This window comes from Lepidochelys olivacea (assembly GCF_965140295.1).
Source record: "Lepidochelys olivacea isolate rLepOli2 genome assembly, chromosome: 5".
Taxonomy (NCBI): domain Eukaryota; kingdom Metazoa; phylum Chordata; order Testudines; family Cheloniidae; genus Lepidochelys; species Lepidochelys olivacea.
Window position 1 is genome coordinate 42,786,018 of NC_140415.1, and position 26,322 is coordinate 42,812,339.

The window sequence follows — 26,322 nt, forward strand, 5'->3', positions numbered from 1 at the left end:
AAGATAGGGGATCCTCCTCCATTGGAGACCTCAAGACTTTCTAATCTGGGCAGGAATCCTCTTTTATTCTTGCATGCCCTCAACATCAGAGGCAAACTTACTGTATGGCAGACTGGCTAAGTAGGCTGCTGGTAGATCCAGTGGTGTTGGATCCACCTTCCTATGAAGAAATACAGCTAGCCTAAGGTAGAACTCCTTGCATTTAAAAAGTCAAGTGCAAAATACCTATGTATTCTTTGCTTATCAAAAGGATCCAAGAGCAATAGCCCTGATGCACAATTCCAGTCTTGTTCAAGTACTGCACCTTCTCTCTCATATGCTCCCAAGTGAAGTGTCCCCATCTCACCTTTTGCTCTCCCTTGTTAAGTCTCTTGTGCTAGCTTCCCGGTTTACTCCTTTTTCTTAGTTCTTGGATGAACTAATAATAACAGCAACAACAAAGAGTTATTAATATGTTTGTGTGTAAATTCTGGCCTTAATTTGGAATTGGTAAATTATACGCTTGGGAAGGAGGTGAGAGAAAAAATGTTTAATAATTCAGTTATGTTTTTTTTAAAACATAGTAGTAGTGGCCTCATCACAATCACTATAAACTATCTAGAATTAATTGAAAACTAAAGTACTGTATGTAAATAGGTTGATATTTTTGAGAACTCTAAAGAATTTATTTTTAAGCCCAGCAAGGTCTACATTTCTGTTTGCAGTTGAGTTCACTAATTGCTTGTTTCCCTTTAATGTCTCTCACTGTCTTTTCCCAAAGGGGATCTATTTTAGGTATTCAGAGTTTCTTTAAAAACTTATTACCTGCTCATCCTTATATTAACACGTTGGATGTGCAAAGTTCATAAAAACATTGAAAACTTTTACAAAGATACGTTTAACTGGTTTTTCTTTTGTCACTCTGTTGTTTAGACTGCCTAGGAAGGAGTACGGCGGAAAAGGATCTGGGGGTCATAGTGGATCACAAGCTAAATATGAGTCAAAAGTGTAATGCTGTTGCAAAAAAAGCAAACACCATTCTGGGATGTATTAGCAGGAGTATTGTAAGCAAGAAGTAATTCTTCCGCTCTCCTCCACGCTGATTAGGCCACAACTGGAGTATTGTGTCCAGTTCTGGGCACCACATTTCAGGAAAGATATGGACAAATTGGAGAAAGTCTAGAGAAGAGCAACAAAAATTATGAAAGGTCTTGAAAATATGACCTATGAGGGAAGATTGAAAAAATTGGGTTTGTTTAGTATACCCTTGTTCAAGTAAGTGGAACCAAATTAAGGTGTTTTGCATTGCCAAGAGAGATGCCAACTGAGATTTGGCCTAATTTATTTTTCCTTGTCCCATTTCAAATTTGGTTTCTTGATAGTTTTCAAAGTTTTAAATACATTAATTAATGGGCTACCTGCACACTTTTCTTATGTACTTCAACTTCTGGCTTAGTAATTCCCTTTTTTTCCTCCAAAACCACCAGGGGGAGTAGAGAGGATAGGTTCATACCTTTTACAAGCAGAGTCAGCTTTGGCATTTTTTGCCATGCCTAAGAAATATTTTGCCACCAATCATCCGGTGCCTTCCCAGCCACCTTAAAACTTACTGATTACTATCCCATTCTTTTAAAAAATAAGTGTTTTATCCACCATGCTCATGTTGGAATGCTTATTTTGCTCACTTGAGTAGTTCATTAAAGGGTGACTGTTCATATCATTAACATTTAAGCACATGCACAATTGTGGCCTTGGTTTTATATATACAAAAAAAGTGTTAAGGTTGCCTAACGCTTTCCATTATTAAAAAAAAAAAAACCTTGCAATCTTTTTTTGGAGAGCTTTGTTGCTTCCATAGCTTGCAGTAGGGTTTTGAAATCTTGCAGGAGGGTACAAGTAGATTCATGGAAATTCATTCACATTTGGCTGAGTTATATGCTGTAGAAAATCACCAATTCCTGTTTGAGCTTTTCATAACAAAACACACATTCCTTTCTTTCTCTAGTTAAAAATAGAATAGATGATGTTACAGCAGCGCATCCACCAGCCAATCTGCATAGCTCAGACTGCACTGTCTTGCACTCATAAGTCAATTATGAGCAAGAAATTACCACCAAAAAAACCTTTAAATGTATTTTCTCAGTCCATCAATAGCTGATATTTTCATTCAGAATACTTAACTATCCATTTATCTAATAAAAACAACAAAAATCCTACCTCCCAGCCAATCTACTCTTCTCTTCTGCCAGCTCACTTGTCTAGTCCTCTGTGTCTGCTCACCAGATAATCTTTTGGTTTTAGATAAAAAGTTGAGTGATTAGTGTAAATCTAAATCAAATCTACAAACACCATTCTGTTTTGTGGATTGTAAACTGTACTGTGCCCTTCACTTTTGCCCTGTGACTTCCATCTTGAGCTGGGTCACCCAGGAGATATTAGAAGAATTTCTTACATCTAGCAGAAAAGGTAACAATGGGAAAGTAATCAAAATTCCTCAGCCTTGATGGACTGCTGTTCAAATGTGTTTATGCTAGAACAGCAGGCTGTCTGCAATTCCAGGGAAACTACTAGTTCCAGTTTAGATGCATGAGGAGGAGAGGCCTGTGAGTTCAGCAACTGATTACCTGACAGGTCCGAAGGTCACCTGACAGAGGAGGCCAAAATTTTATTTAAGGCCCAGATTTTTGTGTGTCCGGGCGCTCTCACTGTCCCTCTGTAGACAACCAGAAGATTGAGCAAGAGGAGTGGGGTGCAGGAAGGTACTGGGACCCTGAAAGGATAACAACCAAAATCCAAAGGGCTTTCAGAGTGGTAAGGACACTAGAGGGAGAGGGGTTTTACGTGCAGGTGTTTGTTACTTTTATCTATATCTGTACCTCTTGTGCTTTGTCTGTCTGTTTAGAAGCTCCTTTGTAAAGTCTGTGTGCTCCCTTTTTTTAACTATCACAGGGTGCTTAAAGGGTTAAACAGTAAACCAGAAAACCCACAAGGATGGAGCTCTGGGAAAGGGAGGCTTAAACTGGTGGGGAGAATTAGGGGTTCAGCACTGGTCTTGAGGCCTTGGATAGCTGGATCACTGGGTCCAACCTCCCAATAAGATGGTACAGGGTGTCTGTAGGCTTGGTGTGTGCCAGAGAGGCTGGAATAAGAGACAGTGTCTGGATGCTGCTCAGACCCAGTAAATTTAAAGGCACATGAGATCCAAAGGTTCAGTCCAGTACAGCAGCCTGGTGTCAGACCACAAGCGTGAGCTCAGCCAGGGTTGTAACAGAAGTTATTCCCAATACCATTCCTTCATTTTAAGCAGAAAAGTGATACCCTTAAGCAATACATTAAATCTTGAGGTACACTCTCAGTTAATGACAGATGAGTTCAAGAGGCCTCCTTAATTATATCTGGAACATTAGTCAAGCCTCGCAGAAGATTCTTCATAGTGTATATCTCATACATTGGTTTAAAGTTTCATGCCATATTAGGCTTGTTCTATCAGGAGATTTGGATGGCATTACTTGATGCAGGTCATATAGAGACTTCATGCTGCAAGTGGAATGTAGCTATTGGGTATTTCAAGTTATTGGAAATAACCTTTTGTTGTATAACAATTTTTGGAGCACTATAGTTATGAGTTAGTTTCTAGCTTTTTTTCAATTCCTGATAACTTTATTTAAAATCTTTTGAGATACAAATTTCTCTGCTTACTCTTAAAAGTGAACTTTTCTTGGAAAACGTGAGTTAAATTTGTTCAGTTTTTGTTTGAACCATAAGAATAAAAAAAATTGTTCTTTTCTTGTAAAACTTGTAAATACGTAGATCATGGAAATTATGCATGTTTTGATTTTCTGATATACACACCAGTTTAGAGTACTAAGCCAGTATTTTAATTTTGGAACTTTTTCATCTCTGTGGTGTTGAATTACAGCATAGATCAGAAGACAAATTTACCAGAAGACAAATTTAATGAAAATATAATTAAAACGATTGTAGTTCTGTTTTAGTCCCCATCCCAACTCCATTTGCTATCCCCATCTTTTATTTTCTGGGCTTTATTATTTTAACCAAAACATAATTTTTGTCTACTTGTAACTTTCTTTTAAAAAGTTGTTTAAGTATTAAGTTGTGGTAATCATCAGTTTACATATCATATAGTTTTTACATACCTACACGTTAAGTATTAAAAAATGCATTTTTCTTCAGAAGGGGCGTCAGACTTATTTGATGGATAGAGATGGTTTCTCTTTTTAATTAATCTCAGTGGGCGTGGTATATTTGTGACTGCCAAATGTTCTGTAATGTTTTTATGAAGCCTGTATATACCTCAGGTTTCAGAGTAACAGCCGTGTTAGTCTGTCTTTGCAAAAAGAAAAGGAGTACTTGTGGCACCTTAGAGACTAACCAACTTATTTGAGCATGAGCTTTCGTGAGTTTCCCCTGTGTGTTGCATTGTTACCTGGTGGGTGAAGAGAGACGGTGTATGTTCTTGGGGCAGGCTAAGACACAGGTGTGAATGATGCCTAGTTATCTGGGCCTTAGGTCCCATATCAGCAGAGCTCTTGAGAATATAGTGGCAGATCCAATTGCCTGGACGTGGACACATAGTAACCAATGACCCAGAGAGATCTAGACTCCGTGCCTCTCAGCACGGAGGCAGAGCCACATCTCCCCAGTTTAGATATTAAGGACTTGTGAGGTGGAAGTTAAGTATTGGCTACTGGAGGAGTCAGGGGGATGCTCACTGGGAAGTCTGATTGAGGAAGTCAGACTGACAGCGGGAGAGAGATTTGAGCTCTGGCTAACTAGAATGTACTTTGCGGTAACTTTCATTTCTCTGTGCTATCCAAGATCTTCCTATGCTGTGTTCTAGTCAGCTAATAAACCCTACTGTTGACGTCACTGACTGTCACTGCAGATGCTTGTGGGAGGTTCATTGCTCACTAAGGTTAAGTTTCCCTCAAGGGTCTCACAGAATGGAGCTCACAGTGTAAAGAAGGAGTGGTAAAGGCCCAATCTAAGGAAGCGGTAAAGCCGCATGGCTTACCCTGGAGGAGGAGTGGGACCTCCTGTGGAGTCTGGCACACTGAAGGGGTTCTCCCAGAGACTGTTCCTAAGCTTACTGCTGAGGGTATTCTGCACCAAAAAATTAAAAATTCTGCACACAATATTGGAAAATTCTTCAAAATTCTGCCAATTTAATTTGTCAATAAATAAATCTGGAGGCTCCAGAATGGCAGTGGGTAGCACAAACCACTGACTGCACAGAGGTAGGAGATCACCTTCCCACCCCGTGCAAGGACCAGGATTGCCCCAGAAACACCCGGGGACCCTGCCCCTCTGTGCCAGGCACAGTAGCTGTAGGCAGGCAGGCTCAGCCCAGCAGGATACAAATATGGAGGGCTTAGCGTAGGGAGATCCAGGTGTGGGGTGATAGGGTTCTGTGTGGGGCAATCTGGGTGCAGGCAGCTTGGTGGGGGGCCCAGGTGTAAGGGAGATCTGGATAAACAGGGGCTTGTTGGGAGGGAGGGGCTCTGGGTACAGACACAATGGGACTCTGCAGGGGGATCTAGGTGAAGGTGGTTGGGGCTCAGCAGGGGGTGTCTGGGTACAGGGGATGAGGGTTGTTGGGATGTGGGGTCAGTGGGGGGGGTTCTGGGTGCAGGGGCTGAGGCTTGGCAGGGCAATCTGGGTATGAGGTGGGTCCGGATGCATGGGGATTAGGCGGTGGGGGAGCAGCTCCCTGTACAGTGACCCCCTCCCCCGCCACGGCTGAGGAGCAATGGTGGCAGGAAGTGGGGGTTTCAGCGCTTCCTGCAGCTGGAGAGGTTTCTGGGGGTGGGTCTGACCCAGCCCGGGCCATTCCTTACAGGGGAAGAGGAAATTCTGTCCTCTCCAGCCCAGCCAGGAGTAGTACCTGAGCCTGGCACAGAGTAGGAGCCACTGGCTGAGGTGTCCCCAACTCTGCTCCTCCAGTGATTTACCACTTTGCTGGCTGCTCTGGGCACCCGAAACAATGCACCTGCACTGCTGGGGAGTGGTGCACGACCACTCTTGCAGCTTCCCTGTCAGAAAGTCTTTTCTTTGCTTCCCTGCCACCAAAAAAAAAAAAAAATCTGTGTGGGACATTAATTCTGTGCATGTGCAGTGGTGTAGAATTCCCCCAGGAGTAAAAGTTGGGGCCATAGCACTATTCCTGTGGATTTGACAGTATTACCTGAATCTACACCTGGACTACCACTGATTTGAATGAGAGGTTTGCTGAATATTTAGCTGTTTGTTCAATACTTTATTGTTGTATTCAGAGTCACTCAGTGAGAAAATATTTACTTTTAGGGCTTTGCTATACTATGCAAGTTAGAGTGCATTAAAGCAGCCCCAGGCACCCTAACTCCCGACCTGTCCACACCTGCAAAGCACTTACAGCACCTGGACTCTGCAGTTGGAGTGCTCCTGATAATCCACCTCCCCGAGAAGCATAATACTTGCTGCACCTTTGCTGAAACGCCCCAGTGTCAGTGTGAGTGAGGTGTTGTATTACTGCGCTGTGATCGGCCTCCGGAAACATCCCATAATCCCCTTAAGTCAAGTGGCCACTCTTGTCATTGTTTTGAACTCGGCTGTAGGAATGCAGATATCCCCTTTCAAAGCTCTGTTTCTGACAGCTGGCATGTTTATCAGCGCCGGGACAAAGCAACCGTTAGTGTGGAATACTGCTTGCTGTGAGTGTGTGAGAGAGAGGCAGGGGGTCTGAACTTACAAGACAGCATGCTGACACACTTTCAGCACCCCAAAACTCCCCCTTTCTCCCCCCACATACACACAACACACTCCCTGTCACACTCCAGCCCCACCACCCCCATTTGAAAAGCATGTTGCAGCCACTTGAATGCTGGGATAGCTACCACAATGCACTGCTCTCTGTGGCGTTGCAAGAGCTGCTAATGTGGCCACGCCAGTGTGCTTGAATCCGACAGTGTGAACACACTGCAGCGCTTTCCCTACTGCGCTCTCCAAGGGCTGGTTTAACTCACAGCGCTCTACATCTGCAAGTGTAGCCATGCCCTTAGACCATCACAAAGGTAGCCCTTTGTTTCTCTTCCTTCCCCACCCTTCTTTTTCTTTCCCTCTTTCTCTCCTCTCTCTTCTGTTCACCCCTGAGCATTTCCTACCCTGCAGAAGTTATTTCCCATCTCTCCGTGGGCTTCACTCCTACTCTCCACATTGCATTTGCTTACATGATCATTTGTGATTCTGTATGTTGTAAATATTTAAATATTTTGGTCTACTCAGCAAATGCTGCAACTTGTTTCACTTACTGGTATGAATTAATTTGAGGCTGAGGGTGGTAGTGTGTGCTGAGGAATGGTAACCCTCTTTGCTGAACCTAGGGTTGAGAAACAGGACTGTTAATCTTGTCTTGGGCTGAGTAATATTACATTGACACTGAAGAGTCAAAATTGGGCTTTGGAGTCACCATCCCAATGAAATTAATAGGAGGTAGGAAAATTTCCACCTCTGAAGTTACCTTCACTGCAGCAGGTGGTGTTGTTTTACAGAGGGATAACTAATCTGCATTAGCTGTCCCACTGTAAAATCCTGTTGGAGTCAAAGCATTGTAGTTTTAATAAAAACTTTAATGAGAGGTAGCTAGGTGAGGCTAATGCTGAATCCCCACCTGTGATTGGCCTGTCTTAACTTACCTCACGGCAAAACTACAGTGCCATGTCTCCATTAGGATTTTATGGTAGACTAGTTAATGCATAAAGAACGAGGAGTACTTGTGGCACCTTAAAGATTAACAAATTTGTTTGGGAATAAGCTTTTGTGGGCTAAAACCCACTTCATCGGATGCATGCAGTGGAAAATACAGTAGGAAGATATATATGCACAGAGAACATGGAAAAAATGGGTGTTGCCATACCAACTATAAGAGACTAATCAATTAAGGTGGGCTATTAACAGAAGGAGAAAAACTTTTGTAATGATGATCAGGATGGCCCATTTCAAACAGTTGACAAGAAGGTGTGAGTAACAGACAGGGAAAAATTAGCATGGGGAAATAGTTTTTACTTTGAAATGATCCATTCACTTCCAGTTTTTATTCAAGCCTAATTTAATGGTGTCCAGTTTGCAAATTAATTCCAATTCTGCAGTTTCTCATTGGAGTCTGTTTTTGAAGGTTTTTTGTTGGAGTATTGCGACTTTTAGGTCTGTAATTGAGTGACCAGGGAGATTGAAGTGTTCTCTGACTGGTTTTTGAATGTTATAATTCTTGACGTCTGATTTGTGTCCATTTATTCTTTGGCCAAACCGAACAGTCTCTACGCAAATGTACATGGTAGAGGGGTATTTCTGGCACATGATGGCATATATCACATTGGTAGATGTGCAGGTGAACAAGCCTCTGATGGTGTGGCTGATGTGATTAGGTCCTATGATGTCCCTTGAATAGATATGTGGACAGAGTTGGCAACAGGCTTTGTTGCAAGGATAGGTTCCTGGGTTAGTGTTTTTGTTGTGTGGTGTGTGGTTGCTGGTGAGTATTTGCTTCAGGTTGGGGGGCTGTCTGTAAGCGAGGACTGGCCAGTCTCCCAAGATCTGTGAGAGTGGTGGGTCATCCTTCAAGATAGGCTGATGATGTGCTGGAGAGGTTTTAGTTGGGGGCTGAAGGTGAGTGCTAGTGGCGTTCTGTTACTTTCTTTGTTGGGCCTGTCCTGGAGTAGATGACTTCTGGATATTCTTCTGGCTCTGTCAGTCTGTTTCTTCACTTCAGCAGGTGGGTATTGTAGTTTTAAGAAGGCTTGATAGAGTTCTTGTAGATGTTTGTCTGTGTCTGAGGGATTGGAGCAAATGCGGTTGTATCTTAGAGTTTGGCTGTAGACAGTGGATCGTGTGGTGCAGTCTGGATGAAAGCTGGAGGCATGTAGGTAAGTATAGCGGTCAGCAGGTTTCCGGTATAGGGTGGTGGTTGTGACCGTCGCTTATTAGTACTGTCGTGTCCAGGAAGTGGATCTCTTTTGTGGACTGGTCCAGGCTGAGGTTGATGGTGGGACAGAAATTGTTGAAATCATGGTGGAATTCCTCAAAGGTTTCTTTTCCATGGGTCCAGGTGATGACGATGATGTCATCAATGTAGCGCAAGTAGAGTAGGTGCGTTAGGGGACAAGAGCTGAGGAAGCGTTGTACTAAGTCAGCCATAAAAATGTCGTTATACTGTGGGGCCATGTGGATACCCATAGCAGTGCCACTAACTTGAAGATATACTTTGTCCCCAAATGTGAAATAGTTATGGGTGAGGACAAAGTCACGAAGTTCAGCCACCATGTTTGCCATGACATTATCGGGGATACTATCCCTGACGGCTTGTAGTCCATCTTTGTGTGGAATGTTGGTGTAGAGGGCTTCTACATCCATAGTGGCCAGGATGGTGGTTTCTGTAAGATGACCACTAGATTGTAGTTTTCCTCAGGAAGTCAGTGGTGTCTCGAAGATAGCTGGGAGTACAGTAGCGTAGGGCCTGAGGAGAGAGTCTACATAGCCAGACAGTCCTGCTGTCAGGGTGCCAATGCCTGAGAGGATGGGGCATCCAGGATTTCCAGGGTTATGGATCTTGGGTAGCAGACAGAATACCCCTGGTTGAGGTTCTAGGGGTGTGTCTGTGCAGATTTGTTCTTGTGCTTTTTCAGGGAGTTTCTTGAGTAAATGGTGTAGTTTCGTATGGTAATGGCCTGTAGCAGCCTCTATTTTCTATGCCTGTTACCTGTGAGGAAAAAAAACATGCTTTTCTGGGCAGTGAAAACAAAGCCTATCATTGTTTCAGGCTCTTTGCAGAGTTAGGAAGACAACAGCATCAATTACACTTAATTAACATTTGGAAGTTCTCTGCAATCATGAAGGCTAGACTCTTAGTTATTTAAAGGAATGAAGTTTATATTCTGCATAATCTGAACATGTCTTGCAGGCCACATAAACCCATCAGGTGGTGTTGATCTATAGTCTGTCTAAATTTGGCAGGGGAGAAGGGGAGCACAATTTGTTACTGAAAATGTATCTTAGTGTAATTGATTGAAGGCTGACCCAAAGGCTCTGGATCAGGCCCTTTATTTGCCTTACTGATCTATGAAAATCACTGTTGCAGTGGTTCTCTGGAGTGTTGGTGGGAGCCTTTCCTGATAGAGCACAGAATGAAGCATTTTGAGAAACAAATAGTGGGTATCAAACAGGTATTGTGAGAGAAGGTAGTGCATGAAAAAGGATATTTCTCATATGAAGTGGTCCTCGAAATGAAAAAATGGAGAACCACTGCATTAATTGTTAAATGAATTAGTTTTTTTATGGTTTAAATTAAACATTTTTCTGCCTGTGATTGAGTCTAATAACTTAACATAGTTTTTCTGTTCTTTATTTAACAGGCATACAGGAGTTTCCAGAAAACATCAAAAACTGTAAAGTTTTGGCAATTGTTGAGGCCAGTGTAAATCCAATTTCAAAGTAAGTGTTTGTTTGGTTTTTTTTTTTCATTCTGATAACAAAACCTAAACTTCCTTGTATGTCTGTATAGCTACACATGGAGGTAGTAGTGCCTCCCATAATTAAAGTTGCCCAGCAGGTCCCATTATAAGATGCTCTTTTTCAGTTGCTTACAACTTTGCCAGACTTCAACTGTCCAGGCTGAAATTTTCTATGTTGGGTGTTTGACTCAGGTTGAGTTTGATTTAGGGATACAAGCCTCCAGCATTGTCCTGGAGACTCCAGGAATTGAAGATTAATCTTTAATTAAAGGTAATGTCATGTGATGAAACCTCCAGGAATTCGTCCAACCAAAGATGGTAACACTAGTTTGATTAAAGCTTCAGCAAAAACAATTCAACCATTTCTGCAAACAGGATTAGAGGAAGAATATATATTTGCCCATGGTTAAAAGAAAAACAAACAAACTGAATTCTTATGACTCTTTCATTGTGATGCGCTAGTGCCCCCATGCTCTGAAGCACAGACTTGAAATTTAGCAGGGAGATAGCATGTCCCTTACACCAGGCTATCTAGTGTTTGTATGACTGTTTGCCCAAATTTGGCCAAGTTATAAACCTTTGAAAATTTGCATTTGCCACAACAAATAAATAATATAATAATAATTACTGTATAGTAGCAACTTGTTCGAGTTTGGCGGGTAAATTTCCCAGAGTCCATCTGCACTGATCAGGCCCAAGCCCAGGACTGCAGGCTCTGAGCAAGACTTTCCCTGCAATTGCTGCTCTTGGCTGCTAGAGGTGTCTGTGGCACTGGGCACTGGAACTAAGAATAGTGAGACTGTTTCTGGTGTCCAATCAGCATGGAGGCAGAAGCAGCCTGATTGAAATTCAGATCGGACAAGAACTGAGCCAGGATGGGGAGATAGATTGGTACAAGGAGCTGAGGCAGGGAAATGAGACTGGGAGCATAAGGGGGTTGTTGAGGGAGAGACGGGACTGGCATTGGGACAAGCTGGAGCAGGCAATGGCAGAAATGGGCAGACTTGGATGGGAATGGGGCAGAAGAGTGTGCCCACAAGAACATACTCCCCTCCAGAATCTGGAATTGAACCCAAGGTTCTTGGGTCTCCCCTGTCAGCAAATAGCTATGGATCTAGAGCAGTGGTTTTCAACCTTTTTTCATTTGAGAACCCCTACAAAATTTCAAATGGAGGTGCTTTGGATTTCCTTTGGAAATCTTAGACATAGTCTGCAGACTCCCACGGGTCCATGGGCCACATGTTGAAAACCACTGATCTAGAGGCTGATCCACACAGAGGATGACACAACCTACAACTGTTCTGAGTTACTCCTTTACCTCAAGTGGCAGAGGCCTGTGCTGTGGATCTAAGAGTTCCAACCCTGTTGATGAACCATGTGGGTATCAGTATGGTTCCACAGGATGGAATTTTTTTTTTTCAATTAAAAAAAAACCAAAAACCTTACACACACAACTACATCTAAAAGCATGTTAAGGTTGCAAAGTCAAGCACTCAAAAATAAGGTAACCTGTACAACCTTAATTCAGCCCCCTTGTGTATATGCATTATGGTGGAGTCTTCACATGATTACGTCCTGTGTTTTGCACAGGACCTCTGCATCTTTGAGTACACAGGATGGACAGTGTTCTGGAAACTTATCAGGGTTGTGTAATGAATGTGGCTGTTGTCTGTGGAACCTAGGGTAACTAGACAAGAAGTGTGAAAAATCGGGATGGGGGTGGGGGGTAATAGGAGCCTATATAAGAAAAAGCCCCAAATATCGGGACTGTCCCTATAAAATTGGGACATCTGGCCACCCTAGTGGGAGCCCTGCTTCATTTGAACAGAATTTAGAAGGAGTTTAGTGAATGAGGCAGTTGAAAGGTGTGTAGTGAATGGGGAAGAGAAAGCATGGACTTAGGTTAAATCAGTTGAATGCTGCTCTAAAAACTGGATTCTTTCCCTGCCTTTGCCACAGAGTTCTTGTGTGATGCTAAACAAGTTACTTAAACCAAACTTTTCATAGGTGCTCACTAATTGTGTGTTCCTCATTTTCTGGGTGGCAGACTTGAAATCCTTGGATGAGTACTAAGAGGTGCAACTGAAATCACTGGGCTAGAACAAAGTGTGTTATATAATGCTAAATACTGTGAAAAATCAAGTCCTAGATATCTCAAAGTGGGCAACCAAAATTAATGAATAGTTCTGACCTTAATTTCTTTGATCCTCACTTCCTTATCTTTAAAATGGGGATCATACCACCTCACCACACACAGGGTTGTTGTGCAAATCAGTTCATTAATGTTTGGGAAGCATTCAGATACTTTAGTGAAGAATACCATGGAAAAAGCCTATGAGAAGCTCAGTATTCAGAGCAAGGTTTGAATATGTGTAGTAAATAAGACAGTCACATGTTGAAAAATAAGGATAAAACAAGAATAGCTATTGGTTCTGTGAATACCATCTGTCCTGTGCACTGAATGAGGCAGTAGTTCTGGGGGAAGCAGAGGGAGGAAGTGACCTTGTTATTAAAGACAGTATCTTAATGGATACACATATGGGAGGTGACTTAGGGTTGCACAGACAACCTTAATTCTGGCATTTCCTTACTTTCCTTACTTCTGCTTGATTTTGCAACGTTGATATTCTTTTAACATAGTTTTTGTGTATAGTTAAATTAAGAAAGGGATTAACATTTTTTAAAATTTTTATAACCTTAATAAAATACCATTTGAAAATAAATTCAACATTATGTGCATGCACATATATAATTATATAATTTATATTTTAATGTGTAACTGTATAATTACATAATTATTGCTAATTAAGTGGAAGGTAAACTGTACTAAATTTGTATTGATTAATTGATCAGATGATCCACTACGCTCTAGTCAATTTAAAACGATGGAACTTTGTAGGCATAAGGGCTGAGTGGGCATGTTGGATAAGGATAAATAAATAAGTAAATATTTATTGATATAGCACACACTGCTTTACATGAGGGTCAGATTTTTGTTATCTTTTTAAGACTGTAAGGGTTAGAACCCCCTCTGCCCCCCCCCCTTTTTTTTTTTTTTTTAAGATTAAAGTTTAAATTGTTCAGGAAAGTATGACTTAGACAGTTTCTTGGGCTTCCCTTTCACTACTGGAGTGTATTTTTCAAGTCTTGGTTTTGGCCCTAAACTGAGCTTTTAATGGAAGCATTGTGTTACCCTTACTATAGAGAGACTAAGTTTACATAAACTTTTGGTTTTTAAAATTACAGAAGGTGCAGGGAACCACAATACCATCTCCTAGGGTGGGCAGAAACGTGTAGATTTTCGGCTGACTGGGAACATTATTTTTGCTTTTTATTTTAATGTCAAAGTCAAATCTTTTAAAATAGGAAATCACTGCTGTTTCTATTGCTTCTACTGCTATTTCTTAGGCACCTACAGCCATAACATTTGAATGCCATTACCAATATTTTTAGAAGTTGCCAGTTCTCTGAAGAAGATGGACAAATGTACATTACTCTTCCTCAAATATAAGTTGCTTAATTAAAAAGAATCCAGTCTGTCTAGTTTATTTCATGGAGCAGAAACCATGGACCATTTTGCAAACTCGTCTCCTTGGATAAGACTCGGCAGAAGCGATGTCTCTTGTCTCCCTGGTGACAAGATTTAGGCTTGGCCCAGTTTCTAGAAGTAGTGCTAGCACAGGTGGGATTTCTGCTGAAAATGACCATCACCCCACTTCCACCCTTAAAAAACAAACTAACTCAAAAAGTTTTACTAGTTTTTCGTTGGCTTCGGTATCTCCTCTGAGTGCATCTTCCACAGTGCGAAAACAAGCCTTTCAGATAACTAGACCATAACCTGTTCATAGCATTGAAAAACAAGGGCCTTGAAACTGATTCTTGTGTGAACAGTTAGCCCAGTGTAGGCTGAGACAGCCTTGTAGAAATGCTGATAAACCTTAATTTTACCATATATGTTCATTATGCTATACTAAACAAATTATACTGTGTTATAAGAGAATACGATATAATTACCTATGCTTCATTGAAACAAAAACACTACCTAAATTTTTTTTGTTTATCTAGGCTTCCAGATGGATTTTCCCAACTGTTAAACCTAACACAGCTGTACCTGAATGATGCTTTCCTTGAGTTTTTGCCAGCCAATTTTGGCAGGTAGGTTTTTAAATTTGAGTCTGAAAACCTACAATATTAATTCTTTCTTCTTAACTATTCAGAAGAGGTTTTGCTGCCTCTTAAGCAAGTGGTGGAATATAAATCTCCAACAAGTTTTTCATGTATTACATAGCTTAAAATAAAACAAAAAACACCAACATACTCTTTGGTAGGTCTTCCTGAGTGTTCTATTCGTACTCTTGAGAAACCTTACCAGACATCACTTACTGGAAAATAACAATTAGATGCTTGTCTCACTTCATGAGGTAAGTCTGTCTGGTTTTAAGTATGAGAAACTAATCTTGCTGAAATACAGCTTGGTCACCATTTAGTTGTTGGAATGAAGCAAAACAATGTCTGTCTTCAGCAATCCACTTATGAATTTTCCATCCGTTTCTGGTAGACACACAGATGTTTTTACACATTAGTAAACTTATGTAAACCAGTGATTCCTGAACTATTAGTGCTTAGGAACACATAACATATTCGCTATCAGTTACGCACAGAACCCTGTGTGATGGGTTCCCCCCAGGGTGTCACCTGGAACTGGGGTACCACTGAGCCCTTTGACCCACCAGCCTGGGCTCCCTCTCACACTGTGCTGCTGTGACAAGCTGTCAAGCCCTCCAAGCTTGCACTTTCACCAGCATTCACACAGACAGGGATACATCCAACTGCAGTTACATGCAGGCTCTCTGACCAGCCACTGCATGAATCAACAATAGAGAGGCTACAGTGAAAATAACTACCACATTCCCAGACACACTCTCACCCCGCTGGAGTATAAACCCAAAATTATACTGTCTTGCACTGCACAGGGAACTGTACAGTGTAAACTCAGAGGTCACCCCTCCCTCAATCTGAAGAGGAAATGCAGCAGCCCCCTGAGCTAAGATTTTCAAGTGCTTCACTCTAAACTTACTGGTTTAGATTAAAACATTAAATAAATTTATAAATTACAAAAGATAGATTTTCAGTGATTATAAGCGATAGCAAACAGATGAAAGCAAATTACCTAGTAAATAAACAAAATCACAAACTAAGCTTAACACACCCTGACTGATGATACAAGTGGGCTGCAGATTCTGAAGGCACAAGCTACACTTGCTTTGCAATTTTGAATCCCTAGGTTTTTCCTACACAAGCTAGAAATCCCCCTAGCCTGGGTCTAGCATTTCCCCCAGTTCAGTCTTTTGTTCCGTAGGTGTTTCCAGGACTTTTTTGGTGTGGTGACTGAAGAACAAGAGAGGATGTCACTCCCTGCCTTATATAGCTTTAGCATTTGGTGGGAATCCTTTGTCCCAACCTCAGTTTGTGGAAAAAACCCTGGTATCCAAGATGGAGTCCAGGGTCATCTAGCCTGGTCACATGCCCTTGCATACCTTGCTGAGTCAGAGCAGCAATTGCTTACAGGCTGGCAAAAACATTCACAGGAAGGTTAAATTCTTCCAGGGTCTATTGTTTTTACTGATGGACCGTCAGCACTGTCTGGCTTCTTCATTGTTGTATCAGAAAGGCTAGTTGTGGGTGTCACCCAGAGTAAGCACAATTGAAATACAGATACATAGTCAATATTCTTAACTTTAGGTACAAAAATAATTTATGAATACAAATAGGATAATCCTATTCAGCGAATCATAACTTTTCCAATGGCAGCTCACATGACCCATCGTGTACAAAATGCATTATAATTATGCCGTAATCATATCATAATCTTATCACGGAAGAATATGAGGTGAGGTGTCATACCCGATAAGCAAATTTGCTCTAAATCAGAGTTTAACATGAGGCAAATACTTATACCCTACCCTTTAAACTCCGGGTTAATTCTTCAGTGCAAAAATGGTAAGATAATATAGTTAAGAAGAACGTTATTTTTAGGCCAGTACTGTCTGTCCTTTCCTCCTGGTTCTTTTGGTTTGTCCACTTCTGTTTTGTTGCACTCTCCTTCCCTGTCCTGTCTGGCTTTTTCTTTCAACCCTTTCCCCTCCCATATCTCACCCAAACTTTTCTTTCAGAGCTACATCAGTTTACACCAGTTGAGGATCTGATCCTTGGAGTGCAAGTGACTAGGATCCTATAATCCTAGTCAATACAATTCCGTAAACAAGTGCTCAGAAAAGTGCAGAGAGCAGAAGCATAGCACTACTCTTCTACAGTTGCTGAAGTAGTTTGGCAGACCAGTAGGCACTCAGTGAAAAGCAAGAACAAAAGTAGTCTGTTAGCGATGCATTTACTAGTCATCTGAGACGCACACTTTTAGGAAATTTCCACTACATGCATCTGAAGAAGTGGGTATTCACCCACCAAAGCTTATGCTCCAATATGTCTGTTAGTCTATAAGGTGCCACAGGACTCTTTGCCACTTTTCGGGTTGGTGGCCTATATCTCTCTTTTGTATGTATTCATTTCCTGAATTCAGTATTTTAAAAAATCAGATACACCGTACCTTAAACATTTTGATCACAAATAGGTTGAGAGGGATTGTTTTCTTCACTTCACTCTTGGAACTGAGCCATGAGGTATGTCTACACTTTGAACTGGATGTGTAAATTCCAGCTTGAGGACATACCTCTGCTGGTTCTGATTGAGCTAGCATGCTAAAAACAGAGTGTAGCCACAGCAGGAGGAGAGCCAAGCTACCCTAAGTAGGATCCCATCTGAGACTCTAGGTAGGTCTTCGAGCTGGCTAGCTACTCACGCTATCATGGTTACACTTTATTTTCTGTATGCTAGTGCAGGGGTGTATGTCTCCTCAAGCTGGAATTTACACCTCTGGCTTAAAGTGTAGACATACTGTCATGGTGTTCTGGGTATAAATCAGACCAGTAAAGGATTGTGTCACTGCTTATCCTGCGATCTTGGGTGCATTACAATGCTTTTCTGCTGTAGCTCCGAGCCTGGGATACTCACAGGTAACAGTCTGTGTGCCAGACAACCCTGGTTCAGCAGCTCTGACCCCAAAACCCTCACAACACCATTTCCACCAGACTTGGTTACAACCAGCAAGTGACCGCAACACACCACATCCCCAAACTTCCCCAAAACCATGTGCCCTGAAGTGTCCAGCCCTCACCTGGGCCACTCGGACAAATATTAAGGTTTGTTGCTCCTTCAAAGAGACAGAAGCCCATTACATCTTATTAAAATAATGGGGGTAATTACACCCTTCCCTTCAAACACAGCACTGAGTTGGTTTATAGTAAAAAATAAAACAAATTTATTAACAAAATATACATAGGATTAAGTGATGTCAAGTAAAAAAAAAATAAGTGGAGATGGTTACAAGCAAATAAAAGTGAAAATACGTATCTAATGGTCTAAAACTTAATCTTGCAAGGTACAGGCTTTGTTCAAGATGGTTTCTCTCACCAATCTTCCTTCTTCCCAGCCCTGGCTGACTTCCCCTCAGTTAGGATCTTCCACAGAAGTACAAGATGCTTGGTTCCCTTGTCTTCCTAGATGAAAGAACTTTGCCTAAGCTGTTTTCTCACCTATTTTCAGTTCTCTCCTTGGTTGAAGGACCCATCTTTCTCAGGTTGCAAGAGCTCTGGCCCTTGTGGCTGTCTAGTGATGGATGCCAAAGATGGCATCGGCCCTTGCTTATATCTTCCAAAGTTCAATGGACTTGTTTCAGAAGGCAGGATAACCTCATGCTGTTTTTCCCTTCGTGTGGGCTTCCAATCCCTACGTATGTAAATATGATTTCCATTGTTTTGATTCCATCATCCTTAATTTACATCAGAGACAAGTAAATAGCTGTTATGTTCCCTCCTGTCTGGGAGAGATCTATATCTTCCTTTGTTTGGACACAAACTGTAAAAGATAATATCAATGGGTACTCATAATTCCTTATATAATGTTAATACATACAGTTCACAATGATACTAATCACCAGTGTGTCATAGGCTTTCATAAAAGACCTCACTCTACACACTTTTATAATACAATAATATTGTATACAATCTGTTGACTCAGTTGCTTATCACTTGAGATTCAGCCCCCCTCCCCCCAAATCTTTATATTTGTTAGTTTGATAGCTTTGTTTACCTACTATGTAAAGGGACCTTCATTGTCTCTGCCTGGTGACCATGCTAGTCTAAGAAGCAAATGTACATACCTTTATCTTGGGCTGACCTATTTACTAACTCTCCCAATATGTCTGGTTTAAATACATTTTAGTCATAATTCTAGCCTATATCAGTTACTCTTGATGCACACTGTGTACATACATCATGCAAGAATATTATTGATCAGTGAGTTTTTAGTTTTCCAGTTACCTATCACATGACATCTTTTTAGATGCAGATTATAACCATAGTGAATTGGTGTACTCTGAACTAGTCAGGCCAGCTGAAACTCTCTACCTGATTCCAGTGAGCCTCTTGCCTTGAGATGCTTTTAGCGTCACACCTCTCCCATTAAAAAGTTACAGGGAAGTTAGCTAGTGGCTAACCCAGAGGCAGCCTTTCAGAGCCCTCTCTCCTGGACATGGCATCTGCCACTATATTTTCTTTCCCCTTTATATAGAAGAAACCTGGTTTGTCACCTTTGTCTGTTTACAATCTCCAGGACTTATCAGAGACTATACATAATTACACCTACTGGCTGGCTAAGAATTGTACACATCCTGTGCAATTGATTTGTTACCTTGTCTCCCTCAACACACCCCAGCATGCCTGATTTTCACCCACCTGTGTCTTTTAGACTATAAGCTTTTTGGGGCAGGAACTTCAATTTATCGTCTTTGTACATCACCCAGCACAATGAGATCCAGTGTCGTTGAGGCCTATAGGTGGTACTGCAATATAAAAGTGTTTATAATAATAATTTAAAAATTTAAAATTAATGGGAATTGGGATGCAAATCCCTTAATAGCTATGAAAATCTCAGCCTTGTTTTTTAAAATATACAGGTGCTGACTTAAAACACCCTAACTTCTAGGCTAATAGAGCTGAACAGGAATTATTAACAGACCTTATACCATCAGTTGATGTATATATTTTATTTAAAAAATGGGTTTAAACTGGGTTTACTGAAACAGTAAAATTTTCTGAGATAAGGTGGATGAGGCAGCATCTTTTAGTGGAACTTATCTTTTATTCTTACCTTTGTCTTCTATTCTGACCTGAAGATTAGCTCTGTGTGGCTCGAAAGCTTGTTTCTCACCAACAGAAGTGATCCTATAAAAGATAATACCTCACCCACCTTCCTCTAATATCCTGGGACTGACTGCTGTAGTTACACTCCATACAGTAAGATTTCCTGTTTAGTAATGTGCTTGTTCAGTTACTTAGTTAATTAGTCTTGTGTATGAATAGAATTATGGAGCGAAATTAGAAATTGCAAGACAAGTAAATTTTTTCATCTGTACTTGTTACATATTTGAAAATATTAGAAATGAGAGAGAATAAATTAGAACTAAAATAAACCCCACAAAATGTGCTTTAAAAATATTTTTGTTTTTGGTTGTGCATTCTGCAGATTTTTGGCATCTGTTTGAGGCTCACTTTGATACACGTTTAAGCTATTATATTTTTGTAGCAGATTAGTGTGCTTTTTTACAAGTTTTCTGAGCACAGCTGAGCTTTAGTTACCTATTACTCTGAATGTGGAAACAAAGTATAAGTGTCATGTGATGTCTGCCTAATTTATCTGGAGTAAGCAATGTCAAACAGAGCCTAAATGTAAACCAGTTGGCTATCTCACTAGCCGGTGCACCAAAGAGCACTCTTCCAGCCACAGGATTTCTGTCCTTTTCATCAAGACTTTTGATTTTAATTTTTTCAAAATAAACTTGTTAAGGAAAAGTTCAAAACATCAATTGTGTCCTTTCCCCCTGACCTGGAGTCTTCTGCAGGGCCTGACTACTCCCCTCAGGATTACATTCTGCAGACTGTCTGCCTGGGAGTCAAGTCAAGGCAAACCTTTCTGATCCCATCTCCTTCCTAGCCTGCTTGCCTGCAGGATTACACTCTGCAGGCTGTCTGTCTGAGAATCACGTATAAACTGTGTTCTTTCCTCTGCCCCAGGACCTCTTGTCTCCCTACCTCCTGCAGCTCCCATCCTCAGCTAAGCTACTTGCTCACTTTTATGAGAACCATTTGATCTTCAAGCTATCATGTGATCCCTAGCCTTACAGCCTCAGGTGAGGGGCAGCTGATTAGTCTGATTGGGCCCAGCTGATTGGATGCAATTGAGCTCAGCTCCCCTTAAAAGACCAGCCATTCTGATACTAGCATTTGACTGTAATAATTTCATTGGTAGCAGTCTACAAAAACAGAAGTTTGGGACAAATAACAGTCTGATCTAGTGAGGTACTAGGTGCTAAACACACTCAACTCTTATTAAATTAAGTTAAATTGATATAGATTAACTCTCCAACAGGTTTCACTGTTTAGTTCTGATTTGAATGGCTGTCCTTTTCAGCTTCACTGCAGAAAACCTCCCTGAGGTTAAAGAGTGTTGAAGGAGCCTAGCACTTCACAGGAATAGGGCATTATGACAGTGAAGCTAAATAGGATAGTTATTCGGATCTGAATTACACATTAAAATCATAGAATCATAGAATATCACGGTTGGAAGGGACCTCAGGAGGTCATCCAGTCCAACCCCCTGCTCAAAGCAGGACCAATCCCCAAATGGTCCCAAAGCAGGACCATCTCAGCCAGGGCTTTGTCAAGCCTGACCGTAAAAACTTCTAAGGAAGGAGATTCTACTACCTCCCTAGGTAACTCATTCCAGTGTTTCACCACCCTCCTAGTGAAAAAGTTTTTCCTAATATCCAACCTAAACCTCCCCCACTGCAACTTGAGACCATTACTCCTTGTCCTGTCCTCTTCCACCACTGAGAATAGTCTAGAACCATCCTCTCTGGAACCACCTCTCAGGTAGTTGAAAGCAGCTATCAACCCCCCCCCCCCCATTCTTCTCTTCTGCAGACTAAACAATCCCAGTTCCCTCAGCCTCTCCTCATAAGTCATGTGTTCCAGACCCCTAATCACTTTTGTTGCCCTTCGCTGGACTCTCTCCAATTTATCCACATCCTCCTTGTAGTGTGGAGCCCAAAACTGGACACAGTACTCCAGATGAGGCCTCACCAATGCCGAATAGAGGGGGACGATCACATCCCTCGATCTGCTTGCTATGCCCCTACTTATACATCCCAAAATGCCATTGGCCTTCTTGGCAACAAGGGCACGCTGCTGACTCATATCCAGCTTCTCGTCCACTGTCACCCCTAGGTCCTTTTCCGCAGAACTGCTGCCTAGCCATTTGGTCCCTAGTCTGTAGCGGTGCATTGGGTTCTTCCGTCCTAAGTGCAGGACCCTGCAGTTATCCTTATTGAACCTCATCAGATTTCTTTTGGCCCAATCCTCCAATTTGTCTAGGTCCCTCTGTATCCTATCCCTGCCCTCCAGCATATCTACCACTCCTCCTAGTTTAGTATCATCCGCAAATTTGCTGAGAGTGCAATCCACACCATCCTCCAGATCATTTATGAAGATATTGAACAAAACCGGCCCCAGGACCGACCCCTGGGGCACATCACTTGACACCGGCTGCCAACTATACATGGAGCCATTGATCACTACCCGTTGAGCCCGATAATCTAGCCAACTTTCTACTCACCTTATAGTGCATTCATCCAGCCCATACTTCTTTAACTTGCTGACAAGAATACTGTGGGAGACCGTGTGAAAAAGCTTTGCTAAAGTCAAGATACAATACATCCACTGCTTTCCCTTCATCCACAGAACCAGTAATCTCATCATAGAAGGCGATTAGATTAGTCAGGCATGACCTTCCCTTGGTGAATCCATGCTGACTGTTCCTAATCACTTTCCTCTCATGTAAGTGCTTCAGGATTGATTCTTTGAGGACCTGCTCCATGATTTTTCCGGGGACTGAGGTGAGGCTGACTGGCCTGTAGTTCCCAGGATCCTCCTTCTTCCCTTTTTTAAAGATTGGCACTACATTAGCCTTTTTCCAGTCATCTGGGACTTCCCCCGTTCGCCACGAGTTTTCAAAGATAATGGCCAATGGCTCTGCAATCACAGGCGCCAATTCCTTTAGCACTCTCGGATGCAACTCGTTCGGCCCCATGGACTTGTGCATGTCCAGCTTTTCTAAATAGTCCCTAACCACCTCTTTCTCCACAGAGGGCTGGCCATCTACTCCCCATGCTGTGATGCCCAGCACAGCAGTCTGGGAGCTGACCTTGTTAGTGAAGACAGAGGCAAAAAAAGCATTGAGCACATTAGCTTTTCCCACATCCTCTGTCACTAGGTTGCCTCCCTCATTCAGTAAGGGGCCCACACTTTCCTTGGCTTTCTCCTTGTTGCGAACATACTTGAAGAAACCCTTCTTGTCACTCTTGACATCTCTTGCTAGCTGCAGCTCCAGGTGCGATTTGGCCCTCCTGATTTCATTCCTACATGCCCGAGCAATATTTTTATACTCTTCCCTGGTCATATGTCCAACCTTCCACTTCTTGTAAGCTTCTTTTTTATGTTTAAGATCCGCTAGGATTTCACCGTTAAGCCAAGCTGGTCGCCTGCCATACTTACTATTCTTTCGACACATCGGGATGGTTTGTCCCTGTAACCTCAACAGGGATTCCTTGAAATACAGCCAGCTCTCCTAGACTCCTTTCCTCTTCATGTTAGTCCCCCAGGGGATCCTACCCATCCGTTCCCTGAGGGAGTCGAAGTCTGCTTTCCTGAAGTCCAGGGTCTGTATCCTGCTGCTTACCTTTCTTCCCTGTGTCAGGATCTTGAACTCAACCAACTCATGGTCACTGCCTCCCAAATTCCCATCCACTTTTGCTTCCCCCACTAATTCTTCCCAGTTTGTGAGCAGCAGGTCAAGAAAAGCTCCCCCCCAGTTGGCTCCTCTAGCACTTGCACCAGGAAATTGTCCCCTACGTTTTCCAAAAACTTCCTGGATTGTCTATGCACCTGTCAAGGTTCCTCCCCCACTCTGAACTCTAGGGTACAGATGTGGGGACCTGCATGAAAAACCTCCTAAGCTTATCTTTACCAGCTTAGGTCAAAACTTCCCCAAGGTAACAAATATTACCCCCGTTATCCTTGGAATGGCCGCTACCACCACCAAACTAATACTGGTTACTGGGGAAGAGCTGTTTGGACGCGTCCTTCCCCCCAAAATACTTCCCAAAACCTTGCACCCCACTTCCTGGACAAGGTTTGGTAAAAAGCCTCACCAATTTGCCTAGGTGACTACAGACCCAGACCCTTGGATCTTAAGAACAATGAACAATCCTCCCAACACTTGCACTCCCCCTTTCCTGGGAAATGTTGGATAAAAAGCCTCACCAATTTGCATAGGTGACCACAGACCCAAACCCTTGGATCTGAGAACCATGAAAAAGCATTCAGTGTTTTACAAGAAGACTTTTAATAAAAAATAGAAGTAAATAGAAATAAAGAAATCCCCCCTGTAAAATCAGGATGGTATATATCTTACAGGGTAATTAGATTCAAAAACATAGAGAACCCCTCTAGGCAAAACCTTAAGTTACAAAAAAGATACACAGACAGAAATAGTTATTCTATTCAGCACAATTCTTTTCTCAGCCATTTAAAGAAATCATAATCTAACACATACCTAGCTAGATTACTTACTAAAAGTTCTAAGACTCCATTCCTGTTCTGTCCCCGGCCAAGACGACTACAGACAGACACACAAACCCTTTGTTTCTCTCCCTCCTCCCAGCTTTTGAAAGTATCTTGTCTCCTCATTGGTCATTTTGGTCAGGTGCCAGCGAGGTTACCTTTAGCTTCTTAACCCTTTACAGGTGAGAGGAGCTTTCCCCTGGCCAGGAGGGATTTCAAAGGGGTTTACCCTTCCCTTTATATTTATGACACGCCCCCCAAATCTCAGCTAGGGTGAAACACTGGCTGGGATTTCTTCCTGGAGCTCTAGGAAAACAGAGTTAATAAGACACATGCATCTCTAAATATACTACCAAGTACATAAAGACTAACAATATTTTCCACATCTCAAGGACGATTTTAACCAGTTGATTCTGGGAAACTTTCACGGGAGAGTGCATCAGCCACTTTGTTAGAAGCTCCTGAGATGTGTTGGATGTCGAAATCAAAATCTTGGAGAGCTAAACTCCACCGAAGAAGTTTTTTGTTAGTTTCTTTGACGGTGTGAAGCCACTTTAGTGCAGCATGGTCGGTTTGCAGGTGGAAACGCCGTCCCCAAACATATGGGCGTAGCTTTTCCAGAGCGTAGACAATGGCATAACATTCTTTTTCAGTGACTGACCAGTTGCTTTCCCTCTCAGACAGTTTTTTGCTGAGAAACACTACAGGGTGGAATTCTTGATCAGGTCCTTTCTGCATTAAAACTGCTCCCACACCACGCTCGGATGCATCTGTGGAACTAGGAACGGTTTGTCAAAGTCTGGGGCCCTTAGTATAGGGTCAGACATGAGTGTCGCTTTAAGCTTGTTAAAGGCCTTCTGACACTTTCCGGTCCACTGAACAGCATTTGGCTGTTTCTTTTTGGTTAGGTCTGTCAGTGGGGCAGCAATTTGGCTGTAGTGCGGTACAAATCGTCTGTAATAACCGGCCAAGCCTAAGAAGGATTGAACCTGTTTCTTTGACTTTGGGACAGGCCACTTTTGGATAGCATCCACTTTGGCCTGTAGGGGGCTGATAGTTCCTTGACCCACCTGGTGTCCAAGGTAAGTCACTCGGTTTAGGCCTATTTGACACTTCTTAGCCTTAACAGTTAGTCCTGCCTCCCTTATGCGCTCAAGGACTTTTTGTAGATGTTCCAGGTGGTCTGCCCAGGAATCCGAAAATATGGCCACATCGTCAAGGTAGGCGACTGCATATTCTCCTAATCCCGCTAGGAGACCATCTACAAGTCTTTGGAAAGTGGCGGGTGCATTTCGCAGCCCGAAAGGGAGTACATTAAATTCATACAGCCCGAGATGTGTGATGAAGGCTGACCTTTCCTTGGCAGATTCATCTAGCGGTACCTGCCAGTACCCCTTGGTTAAGTCCAAGGTAGAGATGAACTGGGCCCTTCCCAGTTTCTCTAATAGTTCATCTGTGCGTGGCATGGGATAGTTGTCTGGGCGAGTTACAGCATTTAGCTTACGGTAGTCCACGCAAAAACGTATTTCCCCATCTGGTTTGGGAACTAGAACCACTGGAGATGCCCATGCACTTTCAGAGGGGCGGATTACACCCATCTGTAACATATCCTGGATCTCCCGTTCTATAGCAGTTTTAGCTTGAGGAGACACCCGGTAAGGTTGGACCCTAATTGGGTGAGCATTACCTGTGTCAATGGAGTGGTATGCCCGTTCAGTCAGTCCTGGGGTGGCTGAGAACGTTGGCGCGTAGCTAGTGCACAGCTCCTGGATCTGCTGTCGCTGCATACGCCCAAGGGTCATGGAGAGGTTCACCTCTTCCACACCACCAGCACATTTCCCTTCGTAATAGACACCTTCAGGCCACTCAGCGTCGTCTCCTCCCTGGGCTGTAAACTGACAAACCTTTAATTCTCTGGAATAAAAGGGCTTTAGAGAATTAATATGATACACCTTAGGCTTTCGGTTGGAGGTGGGGAATGCTATGAGATAATTAACAGCTCCCAGGCGCTCCTGGACCACGAATGGCCCTTCCCACGATGCTTCCAT

General features: G+C 42.4%; 1 protein-coding gene across 7 annotated transcripts in view; it reads left to right on the forward strand.

Moving 5' to 3' along the window:
* Positions 1-26,322, forward strand: part of ERBIN (erbb2 interacting protein) — a 235,152-nt gene that overhangs the window by 127,113 nt on the left and 81,717 nt on the right. For all 7 annotated transcript variants that reach the window (XM_084629519.1, XM_084629518.1, XM_084629521.1 and 4 more), the window contains 2 exons: positions 10,383-10,461; positions 14,547-14,636. In XM_084629519.1, coding sequence (XP_084485645.1) covers positions 10,383-10,461; positions 14,547-14,636 — 169 coding nt within the window. The remainder of the gene's footprint in view (positions 1-10,382; positions 10,462-14,546; positions 14,637-26,322) is intronic.